At 39.8% G+C, this 27255-nt stretch overlaps 1 protein-coding gene across 3 annotated transcripts in view; it reads left to right on the plus strand.

Annotated features, from left to right (window-relative positions):
- The window catches only part of MTF2 (metal response element binding transcription factor 2), a 49463-nt gene that overhangs the window by 14646 nt on the left and 7562 nt on the right, over nt 1–27255 (plus strand). Inside the window, exons 2-12 of one of the 3 annotated variants that reach the window (XM_040999204.1) lie at nt 3806–3822; nt 3903–4004; nt 4112–4193; nt 6101–6196; nt 6425–6525; nt 6855–7003; nt 13450–13545; nt 14974–15042; nt 15718–15841; nt 22802–22869; nt 23787–23957. In XM_040999204.1, coding sequence (XP_040855138.1) covers nt 6121–6196; nt 6425–6525; nt 6855–7003; nt 13450–13545; nt 14974–15042; nt 15718–15841; nt 22802–22869; nt 23787–23957 — 854 coding nt within the window. In that variant the 5' untranslated portion in view covers nt 3806–3822; nt 3903–4004; nt 4112–4193; nt 6101–6120. Of the gene's footprint in view, nt 1–3805; nt 4005–4111; nt 4194–6100; nt 6197–6424; nt 6526–6854; nt 7004–13449; nt 13546–14973; nt 15043–15717; nt 15842–22801; nt 22870–23786; nt 23958–27255 lie in introns of all 3 variants that reach the window. The other 2 variants (XM_040999202.1, XM_040999203.1) reach the window with 2 other exon arrangements.

Raw genomic sequence — 27255 nt, forward strand, 5'->3', positions numbered from 1 at the left:
TTTAATTTATTATTATTATTATGATTATTTTAATTTACAGTATATTATGTGACACAGTTCTGTAGGCACTGGGATTCTCCCTACCGCTCTCCCATCCCTCCCCCCATGGTGGGTTCCTTCCCCCTGTTGTGTAACCACAGTTCAGGTTTAGTTGAGATTCCTTCATTGCAAGCATACACCAAGCATAGAGTCCAGCATCTTATTATCCGGCCAAGTTCATTGGCTTCTTAGGGAGACCTTCCCCGGTCCGAAGGCAGAGCCAACAGAGTAAAATCCTGGTCGATTAAAAGCCCCAACATAAAATCAGCAACAATATATAACGTTAAGAGATAAATTGACACAGTATTGAGCAACCGATATGTCAAAATTGGATGCAAGGCCTTAACAACTTTCTGTGACTATTTCAATGACATTTCAACAATTGAGGTGCGAAACAGTTTTAGGAGGGGTGTGCAGAGAAATCTTCCATACCTTGGTGAGGAGTACTTAATCCCCGTGTCCTACCTAGTAAAGTGTGTGTGAGTCCATGCTGACCAAGCCTTCCTTGTTGTTCTGTTCCTATCCATTCCAATTTGTGTGTGTGTGAGTGCGTGCATGTGTGTGTGTGTGTGTGTGTGTTGGTGGTGGGGGGGGGGCTCTGGAGCATCCCTCATGGTCATTGCAGAGAGGTTGGGGACCCGAAGTTGGAGCTAAGTAAGAACCAGAGATAGCTCCTCTCCCAAGTCCTGAAGGGAGTTTACTGTTCTGTTTCTGAAGACCACTCAGGTTTCCTGTCTGTTGTTCCAATGGCCTTGGATCCTATGATGGATTCAGCTTTGGTAGGTCCAAAGGGTGGGGGATGTCCTCTGAGTTCTCGGCCTCCGAAGGCATTCCAGTCCCCCATGGTCTCTTTGGCAGTTGGGATGTAGTCCTTGGTGCCCGTACTGATAGTCCTTGGTGAGGATCTGGGAGTCTCCAGGTTTGGGATATAAGTCTCCTCCTGTCCACCTGCTCCACTCTGTGGTCCCCCACTGCTCTGTGCATATGACCTCCTGTTAACAGGTTGTCAGGGTCGCTCTTGATTCCTCCGTATGTCTTTGTAGTTTTACTGTTGTCTAATGTTGTCTTGAATCTATTGTCTACAAGTTACCTGTTATGTGCCTGAGAGGATACACTACCCGGCTTCCTCACACGTTCACAGGAGATGGAAGGTTTCTTTGCTCTCCCGCTATATTTCTGAGTAGTAAAAGGTTTGGAAAATATATTTGGTTATACAATTTTAAAAACACATGGGTTGAGACCATATTAGGCACAGGTCCATGGGGGAGATTTACAAATTGGGAATCTTTAGGGTTGATTCATGTACCCAAAGCCCTGAGGGTTCATCATGGAGCTTTCCAAGCAGCAATTATAAAAACCAAATTGCAGAGCTCCCTGGCCTGGTGGCCAGCAGCCAGAGCCTACCACCAAATGGCGCACTGGCCGCCCTAATGCCAGCTCCAGACACCCCCATGGTAGCAGCTGCGTGCGATCCAGGCATGAGATGCTGCTTATCCCGGGGCCTTATATTTTCAACCTTAAGGATATTCTTTTTAAATTTTTTTTTAAAGATTTATTTTTATTATTTTTTTATTGGAAAGGCGAATGGATATACAGAGAGGAGAGACAGAGAGGAAGATCTTCCGTCCAATGATTCACTCCCCAAGTGAGCGCAGTGGTCGATGCTATGCCGATCCGAAGGCAGGAGACTCTTCCGGGTCTCCCACGCGGGTGCAGGGTCCCAAAGTCTTGGGCCGTCCTTGACTGCTTTCCCGGGCCACAGGCAGGGAGTGGAAGGGAAGTGGGGCTGCCGGGATAGAACCGGCGCCCATATGGGATCCCGGGCGTGCAAGGCGAGGACCCTAACCACTGTGCCACCGCACCGGGCCCAGGATATTCTTTTTTTAAAAAAATATTTTACGATTAGGGGGATATACAGAGAGAAGGAGATACAGATAGGAAGATCTTCTGTCTGCTGATTCATTCCTCAAGTGATTGTAATAGCTGGTGCTAAGCTGATCCGAAGCCAGGAGGCTAGAGCTTCTTCCAGGTCTCCTACGTGGGTACTGAATCCCAAGGGTTTGTGCCATGCTTGACTGATTTCCCAGGTCATAAGCAGGGAGCTTGATGGATGGGATGTGGAGCAGCTGGGACACCAACTGGTGCCAGTTTAGGATCCCGGTGCATGCAAGGGGAGGATTTAGCCACTATGCTAATGTGCCAAACCCAATCTTAACGACTCTGTTTAACATTTCCTTGTAAGGTGGCTCTACTAATAAAACAGGTTTTTTGTTTGTTTTGTTTTTTGAGGGTCTGTTTCATTTCTGAAAGAAAGTTTTGCTGGATTTAACTTTGTTGATAGCTTTTTTTTTCTTTTAGCACTTTGTAATATGTTGTCCCACTGCCTTCTGACCTTCATTATTTCTGATGAGAAGTCTATAGTTAATCTTACTGAAATTTTTGTGTGTGATAAGTTATTTCTGTCTTGCTGATTTTAAGATTTTCTGTCCTTATTTTCACTATGATGTGACTAGTTGTAGAGCTCTTAGCTTATCCTGGCTGGACTCTGTCGGACTTCTTGGATGTGCAGATTTACTTTTCAGCAGATATGGGAAATAGCAGTTATTTTTTTCAGATACCTCTGTATAAATTTTTTTCAGTCTGAAACTATAAATATTAAATACTCCCTATTCCCCCTTCTGTATAGTGCCTACTTTTCACTGTGCTTCCATTTCTATGAGTAATTTCTGTAGTTACCTCAAGTAAGTAGAATTATGCAATAGTTAATCTGACTTATTTTAAGTAGTGTAGTAGTGTCTTTTAACACATCTGTTCTATAATAGTGATAGACTTTTTTGAAATATGTTTGCTTTTAGGTCTTGAAATTAGATTTTTCTAATTTTCAGGTATTGAATTTTTCCCCATTCTGTACTTGTTTTATTTTTACTGAACTTTTATGCTGTTTTAAGATTATTGTCTGTGTGTGTATGCTTAATTAGTGAAAAATTTAAGCTAGAAAAGTGAAACCATCCTTTGCTTTGGTACCTTTGAGAAAGTATACACTATACTTTTGATAGTGGTATGGTATACTGTTTGTGGAATGACTAATATATAATTTTGCAGTATCTAGTTTATATAATATAGTATGGTCTTTTGCTTAAAAAGATAGATGCTTTTATGTTTTTCATTTAAGTATGCTTTTGTAAAATTGGTAGTTCTTAATTTTTTTAAACTCTTGGTCTACTTACTTAAAGGACTGTGATAGACTCAGTGAAGGCTCAGCTTTTTAATTTCTTCAGAAAGTGGTAATGGTTGCTTGTCTGATGAGTCCTGGTATAAAGAGGTCATGATTGCTCTTCTAATGAGTGTGGATATACCTATCTATCTTCCAGAGTTAGTGTGCTAGTTACATGTGGCATAATTAAACTTAAGTCGGTTCTATTCTTCAAATGCAGTCATGAGATTTAATGCTTTCTTTGCTCATGACTTAATGCCTGCCCACCTGAACTTAATGTAGCTGTCATTTTGATTACAGCTGCCCACATAGGTTATTTTGGAGTGACTGCTGAATTCTGTCCTTACTTAAGGGAGTCAATGAGTGAATATTGAGACTTGTTAATTTATTTCAAATCCTCTGGGTGACATTTGTGTCTTAAGGTACTTATTATATATTTCCTCAATTTAAGGTTTTTAATAAATCAGATTTTTAAAAACACATGAAATATATCAATGGTATAAAATAAGCTCAACAAGTGAATCTTAAATAGATCTTTTATTCCCTAAACAGAGACTCTACAGGGGCAGGTAATTCACTGGTCCACAAGCGGTCTCCTTTACGTCGAAACCAAAAGACCCCAACATCCTTGACCAAGCTGTCTTTACAGGATGGACATAAAGCCAAAAAGCCAGCATGTAAATTTGAAGAGGGTCAGGATGTCCTAGCTAGATGGTCAGATGGCTTATTTTATCTTGGAACTATCAAAAAGGCAAGTTACCTTAAGATAGTTTTTGCAGTAAACTTTTAATAATCTTAAAATTTAATTTTATGTTTATAATTTTAAGAGCTATCCATAAGTATTCCTCTGTATTTCAGATAAACATACTGAAACAGAGCTGCTTCATCATTTTTGAAGACAGTTCTAAATCCTGGGTTCTCTGGAAGGACATTCAAACAGGCAGGTGTTACTGTTTCTCTTGAAAATGGTTACTATTGAAATGTAACATGTCATTTTCTGGCGTTTGCTGACTACAGTAATTCAGTATCACTTTGAGAGGAGGTAAAATTGTTCCTGTTCATTTTACAAACAAGGGTCTCTGTAGTGGGAATGTAACAGTGCTATACTGCTTCCTGTCTTATTCCATTAGCTTTGTGTTCTTTTCATCTTTTGTATGATTTGGAGGTTCTTGCGGGTTTACTGTAGATGTGTTTCTTTGCCTTTTGTCTTCTTCCTTCCTCTCTCCCTTGCTTTTCCTTCTAACAGTGGCAGAAAAGAGGAAAGGCAGTGGTATGTGTCATTAGAAAGATCTGAAAGTGGGCAGTCTTGTCCAGTAGATGCCCCATCTAGTTTACTAGTCCAGTTCTTTCTTCCCTGGTCCCTTACATATCCCAGGGTAGACAGGGGGTTGCTCTTTGTAGCGCCCAGAAAGCAATGTACAGTTGTAGCAGTGAACAAATTTATTTCAAAGTTATCTTATGTTGTGCTTCAGTGAGAAGTGGATTTAGGAGTTTTTCCATTTATTCAATAGACTTTCTTAGGCCTAGTTTCCTAAGAAATAATTCAAGAGAAGAAATGTGATAAAGATGCTTCCTGGAGTCTTATTTTAAACAACAAGAATCTATTTTTTCTGTGATGAAATGGCCAAGACTTTTTGGTCAGTTGGATTTATAGTTATGGAGGCTATAAAATCCTTAGAAAGTTGACAACAAAAAAGATACAGTTGGATTTCATTAGTAAAGGTAATTGTCAGCTTCCTTAGGATTGTTTCCTGAAGAATAGTTTGTTGATTGATTTCCCTTTTCTGAGGAATGTTCCTTTCCTCATTAATCCACACGATTACACTAAGTGTCAGATCAGATATCCACCTTACGCTGGGGCTGTATCACTTTTTTTCCAGGCAATTGAAGATGGAACTCAACAGTCTGAGGCCCAGTCTAGTTGCTGTCCTTACTGAAACCATAAACCTAGCAGTTACGGAAGGCCATGCCCTATTAAGTGTGCTGGGAAGCAAACAAAGCTGAGGAGACGAGAGCTATCTGTATCTCAGTGTTTTTCTGTGAAAAGCAGATTTATCAAGTTAGTTGTGGAGTTATATTAAAAACATATTATATGTAATAGTTTAGCACAGTGTTTGAGCCATATTTGTTCTTACTATTTGAATAAAGTGTATGTATTATGATTTTATTTTGAAATAATAATAGGAATGTTAGATGTGTTTGGGTGATGGTCATTAAATTTTGTGGATTTTTTCTCTAAAAGAATAAAAAATTTAGGAGGGAGTGATTTCTTGTTCACGTTAAAAATATAATAACTGTAGAACACCTATTTTTTTTATTGCAGTAGAATTTTGTCAGAATACCATATTTCTGGATTTCAGATTTAAGTAATTGGGGTTCAGCTTTTAATAAATTAGTAAATAAAAAGGGCTCTGAATCCAGAGATAAAGGGATAATGTATAAGATCCTGTGTATTTTATCCCTTTGTTGAGTCTCATAGTATTAGTAATATAAGATAAGTACATATGTAAACAAAGGTAGCTATGTGAAATGGAAGTAAAGTGCTCATAAGACCCCCCATACTCTCTCAGCCCCACCCTTGAGTGGGAATGCTAGAAATGAGAAATGGGGGCAACTCTTGAGCAGTTTAAATAATTCCCTCTGCTAAAAAACAGTTTAAGTTTTGAATGTGCCAGTCAGGCATCTTAAAGCTGAGAACACCACAGACACGGAGCATTTTGTCTATTTTACCCTGTGAGACATCTGATTAGTAAACGTTGTACATATCAGCTACACTTGGAGTTAGGAAAGTAGTTTTATATAAAATTCTTTGTGAGTTTCTTTTAACAGATGTTTTAAATATTTCAGGAGCCAGTGGAAGTGGGGAAATGGTCTGTACGATATGTCAAGAAGAGTATTCAGAAGCTCCCAATGAAATGGTTATATGTGATAAGTGTGGCCAAGGTAAATATGATTGCTTTTAATCCAGTGGAGAAGGTTGGTTGTATACAGAGTGCCCCTCTTGAAGACACGAAAATATTTCATATTGATAATTTGAAACTACTATACTGACTTTATCTGTCTATTGTAAATATTTTAATGTCAGACAGTCATGTTAAAATGCCTTCTTGAAATTGTGTTTGCAATACTTACGAATAAATAGAATTTGCTTTATGCTTTTTTTGAATTAAGGATATCATCAGTTGTGTCACACACCTCATATTGATTCCACTGTGATTGACTCAGATGAAAAATGGCTGTGTCGACAGTGTGTTTTTGCAACAACAACAAAGGTATCTTTTAAGTGTTTTGGGCGAAGGCCCTAAGTGGAATTTATAAGGCACTAGCAAAGTCATGCTGGCATACATGGGAAGTGCATTTGAATGAAATGAATAATCAGTGCTATTGGAGGAGCTTTTTTTATTTTAACTTAAGATACGTAGTGACTTGAAATTATGTACTTACTATAGTGACATTGGAATTGGGGCAGTCATGTTTGTGATATTAGAGAAAATCTAGGATGGAAATGTTTTCAGAAGCGGTAGAGGTGTTTTTAAAGTATAAATTATGTTTAAAATTTTAGCCTTTACTCTTTCAAATAATTTTTTTCACTCTAATATAGAGGGGTGGTGCACTTAAGAAAGGACCAAATGCCAAAGCATTGCAAGTCATGAAGCAGACATTACCCTATAGTGTGGCTGATCTTGAATGGGATGCAGGTCATAAAACCAATGTCCAGCAGTGTTACTGCTACTGTGGAGGCCCTGGAGAGTAAGTAAATACACTAATCTAATACTCCTTCAGTAATTTTTATTTACTTACACTATTATTTTAATGGTTATGATTTGTGAGTCTTTGTGAATTTCAGGAGGAAAACAAAAATTTACCTTTGTTTTCACCAAAAAGTTCTCAACAAGTGTTTTAATATATCCATGTATTTGAAAAAATTTCTTAAGTTAGTGTAGAAATTTAAATTGAATTATAGATGCTGGTTTATTGAAAAATAAACTGGAAGACGAAAACATTTACTACTGAGGCTTAGTGTGAGGTGTGAAGTCTACCTAGTGTTAATAGAGGTTAAATTTAGTATGATCAGCTATTTAGAAATTAATTAATTTACTATCATTTGAGAAAAAGAGGCAGTTTGGGATTTGACTCTAGAGTCAAGGTAGAACTGTTATGGTATCCCTACACATTGGATTTTTTAGGAATTCATACAGAGCATTTTAATAAGAAACTACTGTAAGTTTTAAGAAGTTTTCACCTGAGAATATCCCATCCAGATTAACCAGAGAGTTGTAATGGGAGTTATATATCTAATGAGACTTGATAGGAAATTTAATTTATAGATATTTATATTTGCTTAAGATATTTGATTTCAGTGTTTAGTATATTCTTTGTACAGTGTGCATTTTAAATGTTTTGTTTTTATTTGAAAGAAAGAATAATAGATCTTTGGTCTGCTGGTCCACTCCCCAAATGGCTGCAATTGCTAGGGCGTGTCAGGCTGAAGTCAGAAACTCAGAACTCCATCTCATTTTCCCACAAGAGTGGCAGGTGCCCAACCACTTGAGCGATCTTTCCGTCCTTTTCCAGGCACTTTTGCAAGGGGCTAGATTGGAAGCAGGGTAGCCAGGACTTGAACCAGAGCTCTGATATAGAATGCTGGTGTTTCAAGCAGTTGCTTTACCTGTTTCACCAGAGCACCAAGCCCCTGGGTGTGTTGTGTTACGCTTTTTTTTCTAGGGTTTCCTAATTCTTGAATGACTACTAAACAGTTATTATTGACAAGACTATAAAAGGAAAACATTTGAAACTGACTCTTCTATATCCATAATTACAGACTGTCATTTATCATTGTATTTGCTACGTAATAAATCAGAGCTTTAATTAAAATATTTAGAAAATTGCTTTTAACTACTTTACTGGCTGTGGTTTTGCTCTTAAATATTTCTTACGGTTCGGTCCTTGGGCTCAGGGGCAACTGACGCTCCCTGCAGTGTGGCGACTGTGGGGGGTGCCCCTTCCAGGTCGGACCCAATGCGGGGGACTCACGCCAAAGACACTGCCACAAGGCAGTGAAAGAGTCCTCGGCCTCCCCCAGGGCGGCCAGTGCACCAAATGGTGTCAGGCATTGCCTGCTGGCCGCCCGGAAGGGCGAACTCTGGGGTTTTCAAGATATGTAGTTGCTGCCTGGGGTCACTCATGACTAAGACTAGGTTTAGTGTAGGTGCAAAGTGCATTTTCGGGTATTGTCAGTGACAGGGTCATGAAAGATTTAAGCAGGCAAGGGGACCAAGACCTAGTTGTTTGGGGGAAGTGTCCAGAAGATAATTTTAGTAAGACAGATGCAACAGCTCAATTATGAATACAGAGATGGGATATTAGTATAGAACATCACTGATCACCACATACTAGCCCACACCGAAGCTATGGATGGGGGCCTCTTTGGCAGTGTTGGGTACCATTGCCCGACTGAGTGTTGGAGTTGTGGAGTGGTCACATTTGGCAGGATCAAGACACTATCCAGCACACAAGAGAACTTGGGCTGGGGGTAGACTCTGTGGGGTTGTGTGGGCCCAACCCTTTGGAATACAAGTCCCCCGGGTTAGTTCCCAAGCTGGGGTTGCAATGGTCTAAGCTAGGTGTGACCACGCCATCTGCCATCACTCATGGGTAAAGGAATCCACAACAGTCAGGGTAGGTCAAGGCAGCAGCACCCAAATGTGCATCTTTAAACAGGATGTGGGGTGGGCCGGGCTGCAACTGGAAGGGGGCAGAATGGGCGGGGCAGAATGGGCAGGGCTGAACAAACCTTAACTCACAAGAAACAACAGAAATCAGGTTGGAGCACAGCTCAGGCCAGGTAGGTCCTTGCACATACTGATCTGTGTGAGGCAGAGGCACTAAGCCACAGCACCCAAGGGGCCAGGACAAGTGAGGGGCTCTGCCAAGCGGAGACAGACCAACCACCGGCCTACACCTGCTCTATGGCAGGGCAGAGGCCCGGTTGGGGAAATAACGGGACACCCTAGCTGGGTTGAGTTTCCCACCAAGGAGCGCATGGGCTAGAACTGAGGCTACATTCTGATCAGGATACAATCATAATCTCACTTGGCACAATTGTGGACTGGGATGGGAAGCACCAAGCCAGGCCAAATTCCAACATCATCTGGTGCTCTGGAGGACCGGGGAGGGTTGTGTGACAGACTAGGTTAGGTCTCAGCCCTTACTGAACCATGTGTGAGCTGGGTAGGGGTATGGAAGAGCCATGGCTGGGTTGAAATATCCAACAACAAGAACCAGCTTGGGTCGGAGGCCAGGCAGGAAAAGCCACTGTTCCTCCTAGGACAGGAGGCGAACTGAGTAGTGCTGGCTCATGGACCCACTGGTATGCGCGAAAACTGGCATTGGGAGAGGTTCTGGTGGAGGAGCCTGGGCAACTTCTCTGGCAGGACACAGTCCCATGCAGGTAAGCGCAAGAAGCACAATAGGGAACAACCCAGAACAGGCAATGAAAATTATCCCACTGGCATACACATGGCATGGGTTGGGGGCAGACCAGCCTGAATCTGTTCACATTACCTTCTGGTGAATCCGAGCACCAGAACAGAGTGTGGGTTGAGCCAGGTTCGGTTGCAACACATACCAGTACACAACAAGTAATGCCAAGGTGAGATGAGCCGTACCAGATGTGGCTGCAGCACACAAACAGCACATGTGACAATCAGGGAGGAGGCAAAGCCAACAGGGGAACGTGGGCACCCCTGCTGGATAGCTACTTCCATTGAAAAGTGTGAATACGGATGGGGGCAGTTCAGACTAGGCAGGGCTATAGCACCTGTGGGCCTCACGGTGAGCTGACTGTTCTGACTGGTGCAAGTAAAAATTAGAGTGGGTTGAGGGGTGTTTGGGCTTAGCCACAGCATTAGTTGGCAGAGGCTGGTACTAGGAGCTAATTCTGTCAAGTCAAATGCCAAAACCACCTGGAGACTGCATACTCTGGGAGTGGGTGTGGCCTAGTAGGGAAATAGTGGGCACCTCCTCAGGGTTACCACCCTCACTGGACAGCACGAAACCCAGGCTAGGAGCAGGGGTGGCTTGACAGAAAGGCACCTGCCAGTGGGTGTATGGGCTGGATAATAGGTTGGTTGGGTTGAACCAGGCTTCAATGTCCATTGACGTGTGCGAGAGCTAATTGGGATGTGGGACAGACTGGACAAGCCTGCAGTGCATACTGGCAAGCATGGGAACCAGGGTAGGGGGCAGATCTGGTAGGGGTTTTGGGGAGTCGCCCCAACTAGGCTGCAGCTCCAACTGGTTTGCATGAAGACCGAGTATGAAGTGGGTAGAATCGAGCTGGGCTACAACACCCATTGGTTCACAAGGAAGACAGGGCTGGAAGCCGAACGGACCCAGCAATTGCAACGACCAGCATATGCATAAGCTGATTGGTGTGACGAACAGTGTTGGAGTCTGTACTAGCAAACTCACTCAAGAATCAGATCTGGGATCAACTCAGATGAAGTTTCTGTGGATATCTCTCCAACTGAACTGCTGATCTTGGAACCCCAACCATCAAGAGACTGTCAGTCAGTGGACTCTGAATAGGTTTCATTGCGGTTGGGACGGAGAGATTGGCAGCAATCCAGAACTGATGAACTTTCAAAACTGTATGAGCAGGACCCTTGGAGCGCGCCTCATGCTGGGGATGGGGGATGGGTGGGAGGTAGGGTGGGGCTTTCCCCTTTGTTACTCCCCTAACCCTAGATACAGGGCAAAATGATTATATTACCCACTTTCACCCTGTAGCCCGTGACCCTTTGTACCCTAATAAACTAAGATTATTAAAAGAAAAAAAAAATATTTCTTACCCTCCTAAGTGTTAATTCTTAAAATTTCAGGCCAGCACTTAATATTTTCCAATTCCATTATACATATAGCAACAATGATCTCTTTTCAAGATCAGAATCTCCATTAGTATTGAACATTCTTTGTGACATAATTTTCAAAGTCTCTTGTTGCTTTCCAATATTTGGAAATATTTGGAACGCTCTCCAGTATTTGAAAATTACTGTTGAAGTATGATTTTATGTTGGAAATTACAGTTTGTCAGAGTATGAACCAGAAAGATCTTCCATCTACTGGTTCCCCAAATGGTCACAACAGAGTTGGGCCACACCGAAGTCAGAAGCTTTATCGGGTTTGTTACATGGGTCTCAGGGATCCAAACTCTGTAGGCTATCTGTTTTGGCTTTTCCTAGACTGTTAGCCTGGAACTTATTGGAAGTAAAGCAGCTGGAACATGTTATGGTGTAGGAAAATGCTGGGATTACAAGGTGTTTGATGAAAATGTATATATAAATGAATATATCTTTGGTTCTTCGTTCTGTGTCATCTCTGAATCTATGTTTTTACTTCTGATTTAACATTTTGTAATCCTTCTCAGTTTTTTGATTACCTGGAGATTTTATTTTTATTTGAAAGGCAGAGTTAGAAAAAGAAGAGACACAGAGAGGTCTCCCATCCATTGGTCCACTTCCCAAATGGTCACACAGCCTAGAACTGGGCTGATCAGGAGCCAGGAGCCAGGTGCTTCTTCCAGGTCTCCTGTGTGGCTGCGGGGTCCCGAGGTCTTGGACCATCCTCGACTGCTTTCTCAGGCTACAATCAGGAAGCTAGATGGGAAGCAGGGCTGCTGGGATTAGAACTGGCACCCATATTGGATCTTAGCACGTTCAAGGCGAGGACTTTAGTGCTAGGCTATCATGCCATGTCCACTAGTATAGTCTTAAGTCCATTAGCAGGGAGCTGGATTTGTAGTGGAGCAGTTGGGAACTGAATTGTCACCCATATGGGATGCCTATGTTGCAGGTGGAGACTTAACTCACTGTGACAAGGGGTTGACCCCTCATCTGAAGATTTTAAGAAACATTCTTCCTAGGTTTTTAAAAAATTCACTTAAAAAAAGACCTAATAATAACCTTAAAAATGATCCTTTTCCTTCAAATAGGTAGGTGTTATTCTAAACATCTAAAAAAGTTTATGAAGGACATATTCTTTAAGCTTTATGAGGATGGGAACTATCTGATATTGTTAAGTACTTAGCAGAATGTAGTTAGTATTTAATAGTCACTTGATGAATGAGTGAGCTTACCTAATAACTGTCTTCTTGCCTTTGCCTCTGTATGGCTGAAAATTGATGAAGGACTTAGTTATTGAAAGAAAATATTGTCTTTTTAAAGAATTCCTTAATTTCTTAATTTATTTGCAAGAGAAGAGAGTATGAGAAAGCAAGTGAATGCATGAGAGAGAGAGCACTCCTATCTGTGGTTTATTTCCCAAATGCACCAATGGTCAGGACTAAGCCAAGGCAGAAGTCAGGAGCTAGAATTCAAACTAGATCTATTTGGGTTGCTCAGTTACCTTGAGCCATCACTGCGGCCTCCCAGGATCAGTATTGGCAGATAGCTGAAATCAGGAGAGGAGCTACAAATTGGACTCAGGCATTCTGATTTGGAATGTGTATGTACAGCTTAATGTTTCGGCTAAATACCTCCTTATTCAGATAAGGATACCATCATGTAAAAACCATGTACTAACTGTAAAGAAGGGTGTTTTTCTTAGAGGAGGACTTATTTTTAGCATCTTGAACCATCTGAAACATCTGTGTGCTCAAGAAAGTGAAATCTGTCACAAGACCAGTGCATCTGGGGGAGTTGAGATTTATGATTTTGTTAACCAGATTTATCTTTGCACTACCTTTTGTGGTAGTATACCAGTATAATAGAAACAAAGAGAAGATGTAAAATGAAATGTGATTATCTGAAAGTTTCCTAAGGCCATCTGGTATGTCAGGCAAACGGTGATGTAGCTGAGTCTTATGTCTCTTTTGATGTAGAGTATTAAAGTGGAAAAAATCCCAGGCTTGTCCTTTGAGAGAGAAATCCCTTACTGGTATGGAAACCAGACATTATTGACTAGAAATAGTAGATGCGTCTTTGAAGGAGTTATAAATTTCAAGGTCTTACAAAATAGGGAAAAAGAATAAAATGGTAGATATTAACAGACCAATGGTAGGTATTCCACACCGAAGTATAATAGAAATGTGATATTTTAATCTGAACTATGTTCTAGATAATTCCACTTTGTTAAAAACAGTGAAGATTTTTACTTCAATAAGAAGTAGTGATTTTAATTTTAACTTTTTCTTATAGCTGGTATTTAAAGATGCTACAGTGCTGCAAATGTAAGCAGTGGTTTCATGAAGCTTGTGTGCAATGCCTTCAAAAACCAATGCTATTTGGAGACAGGTGAGAAGTATGTTTAAACTTCTTTCCATTGATTTTTATGACTTCAAGCATGTTTAAGAATACAGGTTTAGGTTTCTAAAAATAAGTGCATCAGAAATCATTTTAGAGGGAAAATATGGAATAATATATTTTAAAAACTTATCCTTTTTTTGCTTTTTGATATTATTCCAGAAAGCTTCTAAAGTATTTACATTTGCTCCTGTTCTGCTCTGGTGATCTGAAATACTCTCACCGTTGACTTTTGTTTCGTGAGCTTTAGAGTTAGTGGGATAGAGAATTGGAAAAGGCAATAGGACCTTGTTACAGACAGAATTCATATCTTGAATATAAGGAATTTCTAAAAATGCAATCGATTTACATTAGGTATTAGGGGGAGTTATTCTGCTTTTTATATTAAGAGGAAATGGAATAACAAAATGAACACTAGAAAGAAAACAATAAATTTGGCATAATAAAACCTAATTTATTCTTTTTTAAAAGACTTTTTTTATTTGAAAGGCAGAGAAAACAGAACAGATAGCGATCTGCCATGTCTGGCTCACTCTCCAAATGCCACAACAGCTAGCGCCAGGCCAGGCGAAAGATGGGAGCTGGGAACTCGATCCAGGTTTTCCATGTGGGCAAGGACTCAAGTACTTGAGCCATCATTTGCTGCCTGCCAGGGTGCACATTAGTGGGAAGCTGGAATTGGGAATGGAGTTGGAACTCGATTTAAGCACTCTTCATATAGAATGCAGGTGTGTCCCAAATGGCGTTTTAACTATTTTGCCAAGTGCCCCTCTGAGCAAACCAGGGCTTGTTAATTTTAGTGTGTGTATGTGTGTGTGTGTCTGTATGTGAGAGAGAGGAGGGGGGGAAGAGGAGAGTATTCTGTACACTGGTTCACTCCCCAAATGGGCTTGTTCTGGCTGAAGCTAGTAGCCCAGAACTCAATGCAGATACCCATGTGGGGGCAGGAATCCAGCTACTTTAAGGGATGAACATTAGCAGGAAGCTGAGGTTTAAATCTTGGCTTGTTAAGGCTTAGTAAGCCTTTGTTGTAGTTGTTGTTGTTGTTGTTATTGTTTCTCAAGAATGTCAGCTTTTTTCCTTTGGACTTTATTTTATCAGGTCATTTTTTGAGCATTGAATGAACTAATGTGTAAGGGATAGCCATCATAATTCTTGACACTTAGGGAAGTGTGTGTGATCCTTAGTGGTCTCTCAAGGTTAAAAAATAAAACTAAAACTGTCCTTTCTCCCTCAGTTGGAATTAGCTTTTTGTTGTTACTGGAAAAGTTATTGGATCACAGTGCCATAATTGTATTTTAGTTTATCACTCCTTGAAACAGTTGTAGGATACTTATATTTTGACTGTAAATAGGTATAATTGTTAATTTTTGTGTACTCTAAAATACTCAGTATACGATTTTTCTTTTATTCCTTTAGGTTTTATACATTTATTTGCTCTGTCTGCAGTTCTGGACCAGAATACCTCAAACGTCTACCATTACAGTGGTAAGCATGGGCACTTCTGTTAGGAAAAAAAAAAAGAAGGCTGTACCGTTAAACAATATTCTTTCAAGATGCCACTTTAATAAAGTTATTTGTTTTGCTCAGCTTTTTCTTAAGCTTCATATCATCTTTACCAAGGGCTACCCAATTTTATTACTGTTCATGAGAGAGGACATCGGTGTAGCTTTTTGGCAGTGTGTGAACCTTCAGTATCCTTATTTAGGTTTCCATTTCTTTTGGACCTTTAGAATTCAGTAGAAGAGAGAGGAGTATATTAAATTGACAAGTTTGCTTCAAGCCAGTATGTATTTGTGGAAAAGTGATGAGTTTTGAGGATTGAGTAATAAAGTGCTGACAATACTAGTTACTTACTAGAAACATTATTTTGATCATGAATAAAATAATGTTTGCAAAGTATTCTGTAGTTTCAGGTCATATCCTCTATGAATGCATTGAAATAATTCAGGTAACTTGTAGTTGTTGCAGGATAAATAGATGTTTAGTCAGTGTGTTCCAATTGTTTTTATATGTAATTCATTGTTTATGAGTATGAGTTAGAATATTGTCCTCATCCACTGAAATATATCAGATTTTAAAATTTAAGTTCTATAAAGAAATTGTGATTTAATAATAACTACAAACATTATTTCGTATATTTTGATTATTTTTGGATTCCAGGGTAGATATAGCACACCTTTGCCTTTACAACCTAAGTGTTATTCACAAGAAGAAATACTTTGATTCTGAACTTGAGCTTATGACATACATTAATGAAAACTGGGATAGATTGCACCCTGGAGAGGTAGGTGATCTTGGAGATGAGTTATTAGCTACTTGATGTCTTTTTTGTTTTCTTTTGTTTTTGTGAAAAACAACTAAGACACCTATATAAGTGAGACACCAAAGTAGAATTTTAAAAATAATTTTGGTTATCAGGACAGCCCTTTTATGCATTGTTGATTGCTTTGTTGGTTTAGGAAGATTGCAGGAGGAAATAAATTGGTTAAGTTTTCCAATTTCTGAAGTGAGAATGATTGTGGCAAAAAAATAAAAGGAACCATCCTTAGTGTTGGATACCTAATGCACAGTTTCCACCTCCTTTTTTTCTGTGTTTTCTATTAACTTACATGTGTAAACAGTATTCTTTCCGTTTTGGTTGGTGCTTCTTTACAGAAGTAGTATTAGAATCAAATTATAGAATAAAGCTACCTGCTAGCCCTGGGTGATAAATTTTACTAAGCCAGTTTATAATTAAAAAAAAAAGTAAGGCAGTACTAATAACTAGGATTATTTTTTTCAAATATTTATTTATTTTGTTTGAAAGAGTTACAGAGATCTTCCAAGAATTACACAGATCTTCCATCTGCTGGTTCTCTCCCCAAATGGCCAGGATTGGGTCAGACTGAAGCTGAGAGCCAGGAGCTTCATCTGAATCTTCCAATGAGTGCAGGGATCCTGTGCTCATCTTTCCTGCTACTTTCCCAGGTGCATTAGCAGAGAGCCAGATTGGAAGTAGAGCATCTGGTACTCAAACCAATGCTCATTTGGGATGCCATTGTTGCAGGCATGGCTGAGCTCACTCCATTGCAGCACTAGTCCTTGTTGTGTTCCTTATAATTATCTAAATATTGAATGTTAGAATGCTTTCAAAACGTCCTGACCCTTGGGACCAATGCAGTGATTCAACTGGCTAAATGCCTGCCTGCAAGCTCTGTTATCCCATCTGTGCACTGGTTTGTGTCCCAGCTGCTCCAGTCCCCATCCGGTTCCCTGCTTGTGGCAGCAGAGGTTGGCACAAAGTCTTGGGTCCCTGCACCCACATGGCGGACTGGGAGGTACGTTTCTGGCTCCTGATTTGTCATCCCCTCAGCTCTGGCAGTTGTGGGAATTTAGGGGGTGAAATGGATGCAAGGTCTTTCTGCTCTTCTCTCTGTAAATCTGCCTTTCCGAGGAAAATAAGTGAATCTTGATTTCACTACAATTATATACCCATACAACTGTTACCTGTTCACTATAATTGATAACTTGATGTATGTAGTATACATTTAAAAAATGGAGTTACAGTTAGTTTAAATACCTGATCTTATAGTAAACTGTAGATATTAATGTTTAGATTTTATTTAAGGGACTGAAAATACAAAACAAAGTCTATTTTATTTATTTATTTACTTATTAAAGATTTATTTATTTATTTGAAAGTCAGATATACAGAGAGGAGGAGAGACAGAGAGGAAGATTTTCCATCCGATGATTCACACCCCAGCTGAGCGCAACGACCAATGCTATGCCGATCCAAAGCCAGGATCCAGGAACCTCTACCAGGTATCCCACACGGGTGCAAGGTCCCAAAGATTTGGGCTGTCCTCGACTGCTTTTCCAGACCACAAGCAGGGAGCTGGAGGGGAAGTGGAGCTGCTGGGATTAGAACTGGCGCCCATATGGGATTTCGGTGCATTCAAGGCGAGGACTATAGCTGCTAGGCCACGCCACCAGGCCCAGAAAGTCTATTTTTAAAGAAAAACTATGAATTCCAGATACCTCAATTCCTTGAGGTTCTGATACATACTAGAAAAATTTACTTCAGCAATTGCGTGTTTTTGTTTTTTTGTGATCTGTGAGATTAATGTCTTAGAAATATTTTTTCAGCCATCAAATTTATTATTAGAACAAGTAACTGTGAATCCTTTCTCATTGCTGTAACTTTGCATGAAAATTAAGTATCATGCAGAGTAGTTGACTAAAGTTGAGGGTTTTAATTATTTTCTGTTTATCTTTTATACCTTTGTACTGCAATTATATTTTTTAAAGGAATTAATTTTTTATTGGAAAGTCAGATATGCAGAAAGGATGAGAGACAGATAGGAAGATCTTCAATCCATTGATTCACTCCCCAAGCAGCTGCAATGGCTGGAGCTGAGCCAACCCGAAGTCAGAGCCTGGAGCCTCTTCAGGCTCTTCCACATGGGTGCAAAGTCCTAAAGGCTTTGGGCCATACTCAGCTGCTTTCCCAGGGCACAAACAGGGAGCTGAATGGGAAGTGGAGCCGCCGGGATTAGAACCGGCACTCATATGGGAATCTGGTGCTTTCAAGGTGAGGACTTTAGCTGCTAGACCACCTTGCCGGGCCTTGGGCCCTGTTTAATTTTTAAGAGCAGATAGTTGCAGTCTTATAGCATATTTGAACAGAGGCTATTGAAATAGTCTTTTTTTTTTTCTCTTTTTTCTTCATGTAGTTGCCTGGTCCATTATCAGTATATTGCCCAGAGTAGTGCATTATAGTTGATGAAATACATGGGCAATTGTTATTACTTAAAACTGTTAGCTTTTTTTAAAATATTAAGGAATGTGTGAAAAAATAATCTTAGAGATAATCTTCTTTCATTACTGAAAGCAAAATTTAATATTTATGCATCACATATTTCTCCTATTTATTTATTTATTTATTTATTTATTTGTTAAGATCCATTTGTTTTTGGGCCCGGCATGATAGCCTAGTGGCTAACATCCATCCAGGTCTCCTACGTTGTTGGCAGAGGTCCAAGTATTTGAACTCTGCTTCTTTCCCAGATACTTTTGATAGGAGCTAGATTGGAAATGTAGCAACTGGAACTAAAACCAGGACATAGATGGTATGCCAATTCGGCGGTCAGTGACTTAACTCATTGTGCCACACCAACAGCCCCAATATATTTGTGTTTAAGCTGTTTCATAAGCCTGCTGTGATGTCCAGGCTTTTGTATTCTGAACCAATGCGTGGAGGTGGAGTGTGCTTCAAATAAAATAAATACATGTTGCCAAGGTCTATACCAGGCATGGTGTGATGGCTTAACGGCTAAATCCCCACTTTACAAGTGTCCAGATCCCATATGGGCACCAGTTCATGTCCCAGCTGCTCCACATCCCATCCAGCTCCCTGCTTGTGGCCTGGGAAAGCAGTCCAGGACGGCCCAAAGCCTTTAGGACCCTTGCATCAGCATGGGGGACCCAAAAGAAAATCCTGGCTCCTGGCTTTAAATCAGCTCAACTCTGGTCGTGGAGACTACTTGGGGAGTGAATCAACAGGTGAAAGAATTTTCTCTCTTCTCCATGAATCTGATCTGCCTTTCCAGGAAAAATAAATAACTCTTGAAAAAAGTATAATACTGAGTGCTACCTCGATTTGAGGGAAGTAAGAACAAGGACACAACTCAAACTTTTATGATGTAAATGCTGTTTTGGCTAGAAAAGAAAAAGGTGTGATGGAGGTGTCCTGTAATACATTTTTCAGAAGTTCTGAGAGATTGCAATGTCTCCACATTGGCTGTTTTACTCCCCACATTGCATCAATACTTGGAGATGGGCCAGGCTGTGTCCAGGACGGAGCAGTCTGGCTCTTCCATATGAGTGGCAGGGACCCAGTAACCTGAACTGGGTGTGCATTAGCAGGAAACTGGAACTGGAGGGCCCGGCGCGGTGGCACAGTGGCGCAGTGGCCCAAGTGGTTAAGGTCCTTGCCTTGCATGCCTGCGATCCCATATGGGCGCCGGTTCTATCCCGGCAGCCCCATTTCCCTTCCAGCTCCCTGCTTGTGGCCTGGGAGGGCAGTCGAGGACAGCCCAAAGCTTTGGGACCCTGCACCCACGTGGGAGACCTGGAAGAGGCTCCTGGCTTCGGATCAGTGTAGCATCGGCCGTTGCGCTCACTTGGGAAGTGAATCAGCAGACAGAAGATCTTCCTCTCTGTCTCTCCTCTCTATATATCCGCCTTTCCAATAAAAAAATAATAAAAAAAAAAGAAACGAACTGGAAGCAGAGCAGAGCAATCTGAGCCACTGTAGTAGGGTGTGACATGATGTCTTTTTTTTTTTTTTAAGATTTATTTTATTATTTTTATTGGAAAGGCGGATATACAGAGAGGAGAGACAGAGAGGAAGATCTTCCGTTCACTCCCCAGGTGAGCGCAACGGCCGATGCTATGCTGATCCAAAGCCAGGAGCCTCTTCCGGGTCTCCCACGTGGGTGCAGGGTCCCAAAGCTTTGGGCCGTCCTCTGCTGCTTTCCCGGGCCACAGGCAGGGAGCTGGATGGGAAGCGGGGCTGCCGAGATTAGAACTGGTGCCCATATGGGATCCCGGTGTGCAAGGCAAGGACCTTGAGCACTGCGCCATCATGCCGGGCCCATGACATGATGTCTTAACTGCTAAAATAGAAAACTGGTTAACAGCAATCCTTGGAACTCTGAGTGTTCTATAATTGGCAAATAGCATAAACGTTGCTAAGATTACTTAAACTTTTGGCATACTTAAATGCCTTTATCTCATAGAAGTCAATATTAATGAATGGTGTATTTATCAAAAGGAAGAGTTAGACTTTAAATGTTCGTGTTTGTATCAGCACAGTCTAGTGTGGAACAAAAAGAATTATTGTGGTTTTTCAAAGGTATATTTTATCGAATTTGGTTAGATGGGAGACAGAAAATGTAGCTCCTCTTGGGCCAGATATCTGGTTTACTGTACACTGTTTAAATTTTTAGTTCTTGAAAAACAGGGAGGCCCTGCCACCCTGGTATGAATTAGTCTTTTGCAAAATGGTTGTAGAGATACAAAGCAACATAACAGCAAAATTTCTGAGAAACTATTGGGAATAAGTGTCAAAATAGAGAGGGTGAGGTATTATGATTTTCAAGAAGCAGGTTTCAGAAACTTAACAGTCAGTTATTTATTGCCAGCAAAACCGAGCAGATTTTTTAGGCATGTAGCTTTGTGAGGATATAACAAATGAGGATTTTGTTATAAATCATGGCTAATGCAATGACATTAATCGTATTAAATGCCCTGGTTTTTTCTTTTTGATGTAATTCGCAGCACTAGTTTGTCACAGGTTGTTTGGGTTTGCTGTAGACATAGTATAACTTCATTTGCATGAGGTACTGAAATGTGAACTGGTTAAAGTAATAATTAATTTGTGACAGATTGAAGAGCAGTAACAAAATGTTGCGGTCTAAAGGGCCACAAAGCTGTTTGATTGCTAATTGGGATTGAGAATAAAGAGCATTTGGAACATTGAAGACAAAAATCAAATCAACAATAACAGATTTCTACTTTTTTGGCCTGAACAGTATATATTGATTTGATAGCTTTCATTTTGTTTTTGTTTTTTGAGGTGGGGAGTAGGAAGTTTATTAGCCAAAAGGTTAATGTTAAGTAACCATGCATTGTTGCTGTTAAGAAGTTCAACCCAATCTCATACTTACATATTATAGTAGCTTTAAAGTGTTTTGGTAAGTTTATAAAAGAGGGAATAAAAGCATTTTAATATAGAAGATTTCTGCATAATTACTAAATGGATTTCATGAGTGGATTCTTCGTTAACCACGGTAATTGGAGATTGTAATCTTGGTGAAAGATTGAGTTAGACTAAGGATCTTTAAAGTTAGATTCTTCATTTTTCAAGAAAAATTCTTTGTTACTGGACTCCTCCAAAGTTAAAATAGTTGGAGGTGGTATGATACAGAGGAATGAGCACCAGCAACTTCTTTTTTAATGTTTTTTGTATCATCCAACATGTTGGCACAGACTGAGCTCTCAGTAAATGTTGACAGAGCTGATTCATCAACACTTGGGTTCAGGTTCTAGTTTTTTTCCTACATCGGCAGGTTAATTTGAGCATTTCAGTTAACTTTTTTTTGAGAATTGTGTTGGATTTTCAAGTTCTGAGGCCTAGGAATCTTAAGGGCTAAAGAATATGGTGGGGAGTCAGGGCAGGGAAAATGAGAGATCTTTCATCTACTGGTTCTCTACCCAAAAGGGCTACAACAGCCATGGCTGGGCCAGGCTAGAGCCAGGAATTTCATCTCGCTCTCCACACATCAGTGGCCTTGGCCAGGCACTTGATGTTTTCTGCTGCCTTCCCAGGTGCTTTAGAAGACTGATTGGAAGCAGAGCAGCCGGGACTCAGACTGACTTTCTGATGTGGAATGCTGAAGTAGCAAGTGGCAGCTTGAGCCATCATGCCTCAAGACCTCTCAGTATTTATAGATAGTTTATGATAATGAGAAATTATTGAGCCACTTAGTGCTAACGTCTGTAACGAAAATAAAAATTCTCCAATTCGTATTTTTTTAAATTATTATTTGTGAGAGTTACAAACAGATGAAGAGATCTGTCTGCTGGTTTGTTTCCCAGATAGCTGCTGTGGTTGAGGGCTGGCCAGGCACAGGCACTTGGGCATTTTCTGCTGCTTGCTCATGTGAATTAGCAGGGGCCTGGATTGGAAGTGGGGCAGCCAAGATTTTAATACCCCATGTAGGATGTCAGCTGGTGTTACATCTGTACCACAATGCTGACTCATAAGAGATTATTAGTTTATGAAAATAATAGAGGTTGTAGGATATAAAGCAGTATGCTCTTACTACTTTCATTCTCTATGTATCTGCTGTTAGAAGTTTTTGTAAATATTAAATACATCTAATGTATTTCCTGAACATTAATAGTTAGTAAAAAGAAATCCAGTTTTTATAGCATTTCTGGTTTGCAGTTTCCTGGTAATCATCTATGATTTGATTCATGTATTGAACTAATTTGGTTGGTGTAGAACTCATGCTGTCTTCTTTGAGGGTGAGAAAATGAGACTTGATGGATGGCTGTAGTATCAGTGAATATCTGGAATTAGAACTTAGGTCTTAAGACTACCAGTATATTCATCTACATCACATTGCCTCTGTGTGGCATGTTTATGTTACTGATGAGATTGTAGCATGATAAATTTTTTCTTGATACTCCACAGCTGGCAGACACACCAAAATCTGAAAGATATGAGCATGTTCTGGAGGCATTAAATGATTACAAGACCATGTAAGTTGATTTATGTATCCTTATGAGTGAGAATAAATTTAGTATGTATAAAAATTAGTGGCATTGTCTTAAGAATTGTGAGATTAATATATAAGGCAGCTATATACTATTTTAAAGTTTTGAAAACATTGAAATTGGTGGTTTGAGATAGGTAACTGCTGTCCATTATAGAGACATAATTTTCTGTGTCAAGTTGTCTAAGATAATGAAATGATATTGCTTGATAATTTCTCATGTATCTCCCTCATTTTTTCAACCAACATATGTATGTTTTTGAAATATTTTCAAAATTTTATTTAAACAAAAAGTTTATGAATGCATATATTGATTCCTATGAACTCTTGAGGTATACATTTTCATTACTAACAGGTTGCTGATTTGAATTTAGTAGCTTTTTAAAAATTGAATAATGATAGCAATTTCTAGTGGCTAGGTCTTCAGACCAACTCAACAAAGCCCTAAGTTAATTGAATAGTTATTGTACTAGTAGTTATTTTAGAGAACAGTTAATTTGGAATTTCAATATGCAATGAAATATAGCTGGTATGTAGAAATGGGGGTCTCCTTTCTTAAATGCATGTAAAAGTGGAAGAAGATTCCTAATTGTAAGCGGAGGTTATTGTGACCAGCCAGGCTACAGCAGAGCTAAAGTGGGTGGAGGTTTTTGGGAACAAGAACCGTGAAGCTAAAGGATCGGGTTGAGGGGTGTAAAGTATAAGAGTGCTTTTTTCTTCTGTGTTCCTGTTCCTCCCAGTTGGACAAATAGAAGTTAAGGAAAGCAGAAGGCAAAAACAGCTTTTGTATTACTTGGTGGGCTTTCATATATAAAGGCCTTGTATCTGAAAGTTATGAGTTAGGGTCTACCAAGTATTTGTTTTTAATTTTTAAATTTTAAGCTAATTTTCTTAAAAATTTAGGTTTATGTCTGGGAAAGAAATAAAGAAGAAGAAGCATTTATTTGGTTTGCGAATTCGTGTTCCCCCTGTGCCACCAAATGTGGCTTTCAAAGCAGAGAAAGAACCTGAAGGAACATCCCATGAATTTAAAATTAAAGGCAGAAAGGCATCCAAACCTATAGCTGATTCAAGGTAAAAATTGAACTATGGCTTAGTTTTTCTCATTAGCTTATTTGTAACTAACAATGTTGTTTAGTCTCATGTTTTACAAAGCAAGTGTCAGTTAACGCTGACATTTTGCTTCCCGTTTGTAGTTTCCTTACATAGACAAGATACATAAAATTGATGCTAGATACTTGTTTTAGGTTTTTGGCTTTCCAGTAATAAATCCTGTTTTATTTACATATTAACTTAGGAACTGACCTACTCATTTATCATTCATTCATTAATTCACTTACTAATTCATGCCATTTGTCATATCTTACTGTCTTAAGAGCTGGAGAATGAATAATAAGACACATTTGCTTTCTGCCTTGATGGAGTATATGTATAGGGGAAGGAAAGGTGATAAGTAGAGTAATTGCATGTTGCTAGGAGAAAGCATACTGTTTATAGTAATTTAATTGAGATTAGTAGGGATGGGAACTTTGTTTTAAAAGTGGGATGATTTAAATAGTGTTTAAACTGAGACTTAATGAGACTAATCTAACAATGTGAAGAACAGAGGTGATCAAGGCTGGCAGAAATATAAAATGCAAAGACTTGTAACATATTCTAGAAATTTGCAGAATATTGTGTTAGGACTAGAACGTAGCAGCTGGTATTAGGAAGATCGGGTAGAATTGGAGTGTGGGGGTCTTTTAGGTCTGTTAAGTTTGGGTGCTTTCTGAGGACACTTGGAACACATTTAAACTATGTAAGCAGATTGAATCATTTTTTAAAGAGATTTATTTTTATTACAAAATCAGATATATATATATATAGAGAGAGAGAAGAGACAGAGAGGAAGATCTTCTGTCCGATGGTTCACTCCCCAAGTGACCAGTGCTGAGGCGATCCGAAGCCAAGAGCCTGGAGCTCTTCCGGGTCTCCCACGTGGGTGCAGGGTCCCAAAGCTTTGGGCCGTCCTTGATTGCTTTCCCAGGCCACAAGTAGGGAGCGGGAAGGGAATCGGGACTGTCAGGATTAGAACCAGTCACTTACAGGATCCTTGTGTGTTCGAGGCGAGGACTTTAGGCTTTAGGCCACCATGCCGGGCCCAGATTGAATCATTTTTAAAACACTTATTTGATTGTGTCAAGTAACAGTAGACATGGCAAGCAATTGGGGCTTTTGAAAATGTCTAAATGAGAAATAGGTGATGATACCTTTGTCTAGGTAAATGGTTAACAGTTTAAGGAGACAGACAGAATCAGGGCATCTTTTGGAAGCAGAATTTATTGGGTTTGCTATTTGAATTTTTGAAGGAAAAGAGAATAAAGTTAAATGTTTCCTGTATTTGGCTTGAACCAATTGGTAGATGGTCGAAGTTGTTATCTAAGCATAGAACATGTTTTTGGCAAAATGAATATTCTGTTTCTACTCATTGAACTTGAATTTTTTTTGAGACATATCTAAATTATAGTGTGAGATACAGATATGTGGACTTATAATTTAGGAATGTTTGAAAAGTCAGGACAAGAAATAAAAATTTGAATTCATAAAGTCATGAGTATGAGTAAAATTAACTAGAGGAGCAAGTAGCGAAAAGAATGCATTGTAGCCCAGATGAGAAATCTGTAAGAGGTGAAATAGGCAAAGGAGACTGAGAAAGGATGATCGGTGAGATAAGCATGAAGCCCTGAAAACTAAAAAGGGAGTGTTTGAGGAAAGGTGGTACATTATGCTATGTTAAATGCCAGTGAATGACAGAAAATGACATACAAAAAAAGTATGAGGGTTGTAAGCAGACTCAAAAACAGTTATAACAAGGGGGGGGAGGGGAAGCCCTGTAATTTAAAATTCTGGAGTGGGTAAGAGAAAGTGGAAGAACATATTTCATTGACTCTTAGAAGTGATACTCTGGAGCACGGCACTGTATCTTAGTGGCTAAAGCCCTTTGCTTGAATGCGCCAGGATCCCATATGGGCAGCACTGGTTCTAATCCCGGCAGCTCCACTTCCCATCCAGCTCCCTGCTTGTGCCCTGGGAAAGCAGTGGAGGATGGCCCAAAGCCCTGGGACCCTGCACCCTTGTGGAAGACCTGGAGGAAGTTCCTGGCTCCTGGGTTCAGATTAGCTCAGCTCTGGCCATTGAGGTTACTTGGGGAGTGAATCATTGGATACAAGATCTTCCTCTCTCTCTCTCTCTCTCTCTCTATATATATATATATATATATATATGTATATATATGTATATATATGACTTTGCAATAAAAATAAAAATTAAATCTTGTAAAAAAAAAAAAGTAATACTCTGAAGAGAATGAAATAAATGGAATGGCAGGGCTCTGTGCCTAAATCCTCACTTATCAAGTGCCGGGAACTCATATGAGCACTGTTTCCTGTTCGGCTGCTTCATTCCCCATCCAGCTCCCTGCTTGTGGTCTGGAAAAGCGGTAGAGGGTGGCCCGAAATCTTCGGAGCCTGCACCTGCATGGGAGACCTAGAAAAAGCTTCCACCTAGAAAAAGCTTCCAGCTTCAGATGGCTCAGCTCCAGCTGTTGTTGCAGTCACGTGGGGAATAAATCAGTGGGTGGAAGATCTTTAAATTCCTCTCCTTTGCTCTATAAATCTGCCTTTTAAATAAAAATGAATCATAAAAAGTGGAACAACAAGTGAAGGGGGATGGAACTAGTCAAATGGTCGTTTTTTAAATGGGAGACAGTTGGAATCACTGTGCTGGTAGAAATGAGCCCATGGGTAAGAGGTTGCTATAGGAGTCCGAACCTACTGAAGAGATGTGGTGCCTTTGAAAAACCAATAGGAAGGTATTCATAGTCTATTTATTGGTATGGCTTTTGATAGGAAGAGAAATGCCTTTTTTTTTTAAATTGGGATGAAAAGACAAGGCATTTACAGATGCTAATTCTCTGTAGTTTGGATGGTTAGAAAAGCACTAGAACTTTTCCCTGATTGCAAGAGCTATTTTCACAATGAAATAGGAGGCCAAGATAGATAAGAGAGTTGTAAAGAGAGGGAAATGTTAAGGAGGAAATAAAAAATATGGAGCAAGTACTCTTGGAGAATTACAAACTAGTAAAGGGTTTTACAATACATCATAGCCATTTGAAGTTGGTAATAGAGTGGTTGCTAACATTTATTTCCTGAAAGAAAGCATGCTCATTATTCCTATCACTTTGGAATTTATCACTGAACTTTTGCTAGCATTGTAGTTACCCAAATTATGAATTAGAGGAGAAAAGGAATTTCACCAATGCTCCATGTCATCCCTGTTATGATTTTGATAGGCAATGGATCAGTGGTGCTACTGGGTAAAATTCTAGGTTTCT

This window comes from Ochotona curzoniae, unplaced genomic scaffold (assembly GCF_017591425.1).
Source record: "Ochotona curzoniae isolate NIBS_2020 unplaced genomic scaffold, NIBS_Ocur_1.0 scaffold_1037, whole genome shotgun sequence".
Taxonomy (NCBI): domain Eukaryota; kingdom Metazoa; phylum Chordata; class Mammalia; order Lagomorpha; family Ochotonidae; genus Ochotona; species Ochotona curzoniae.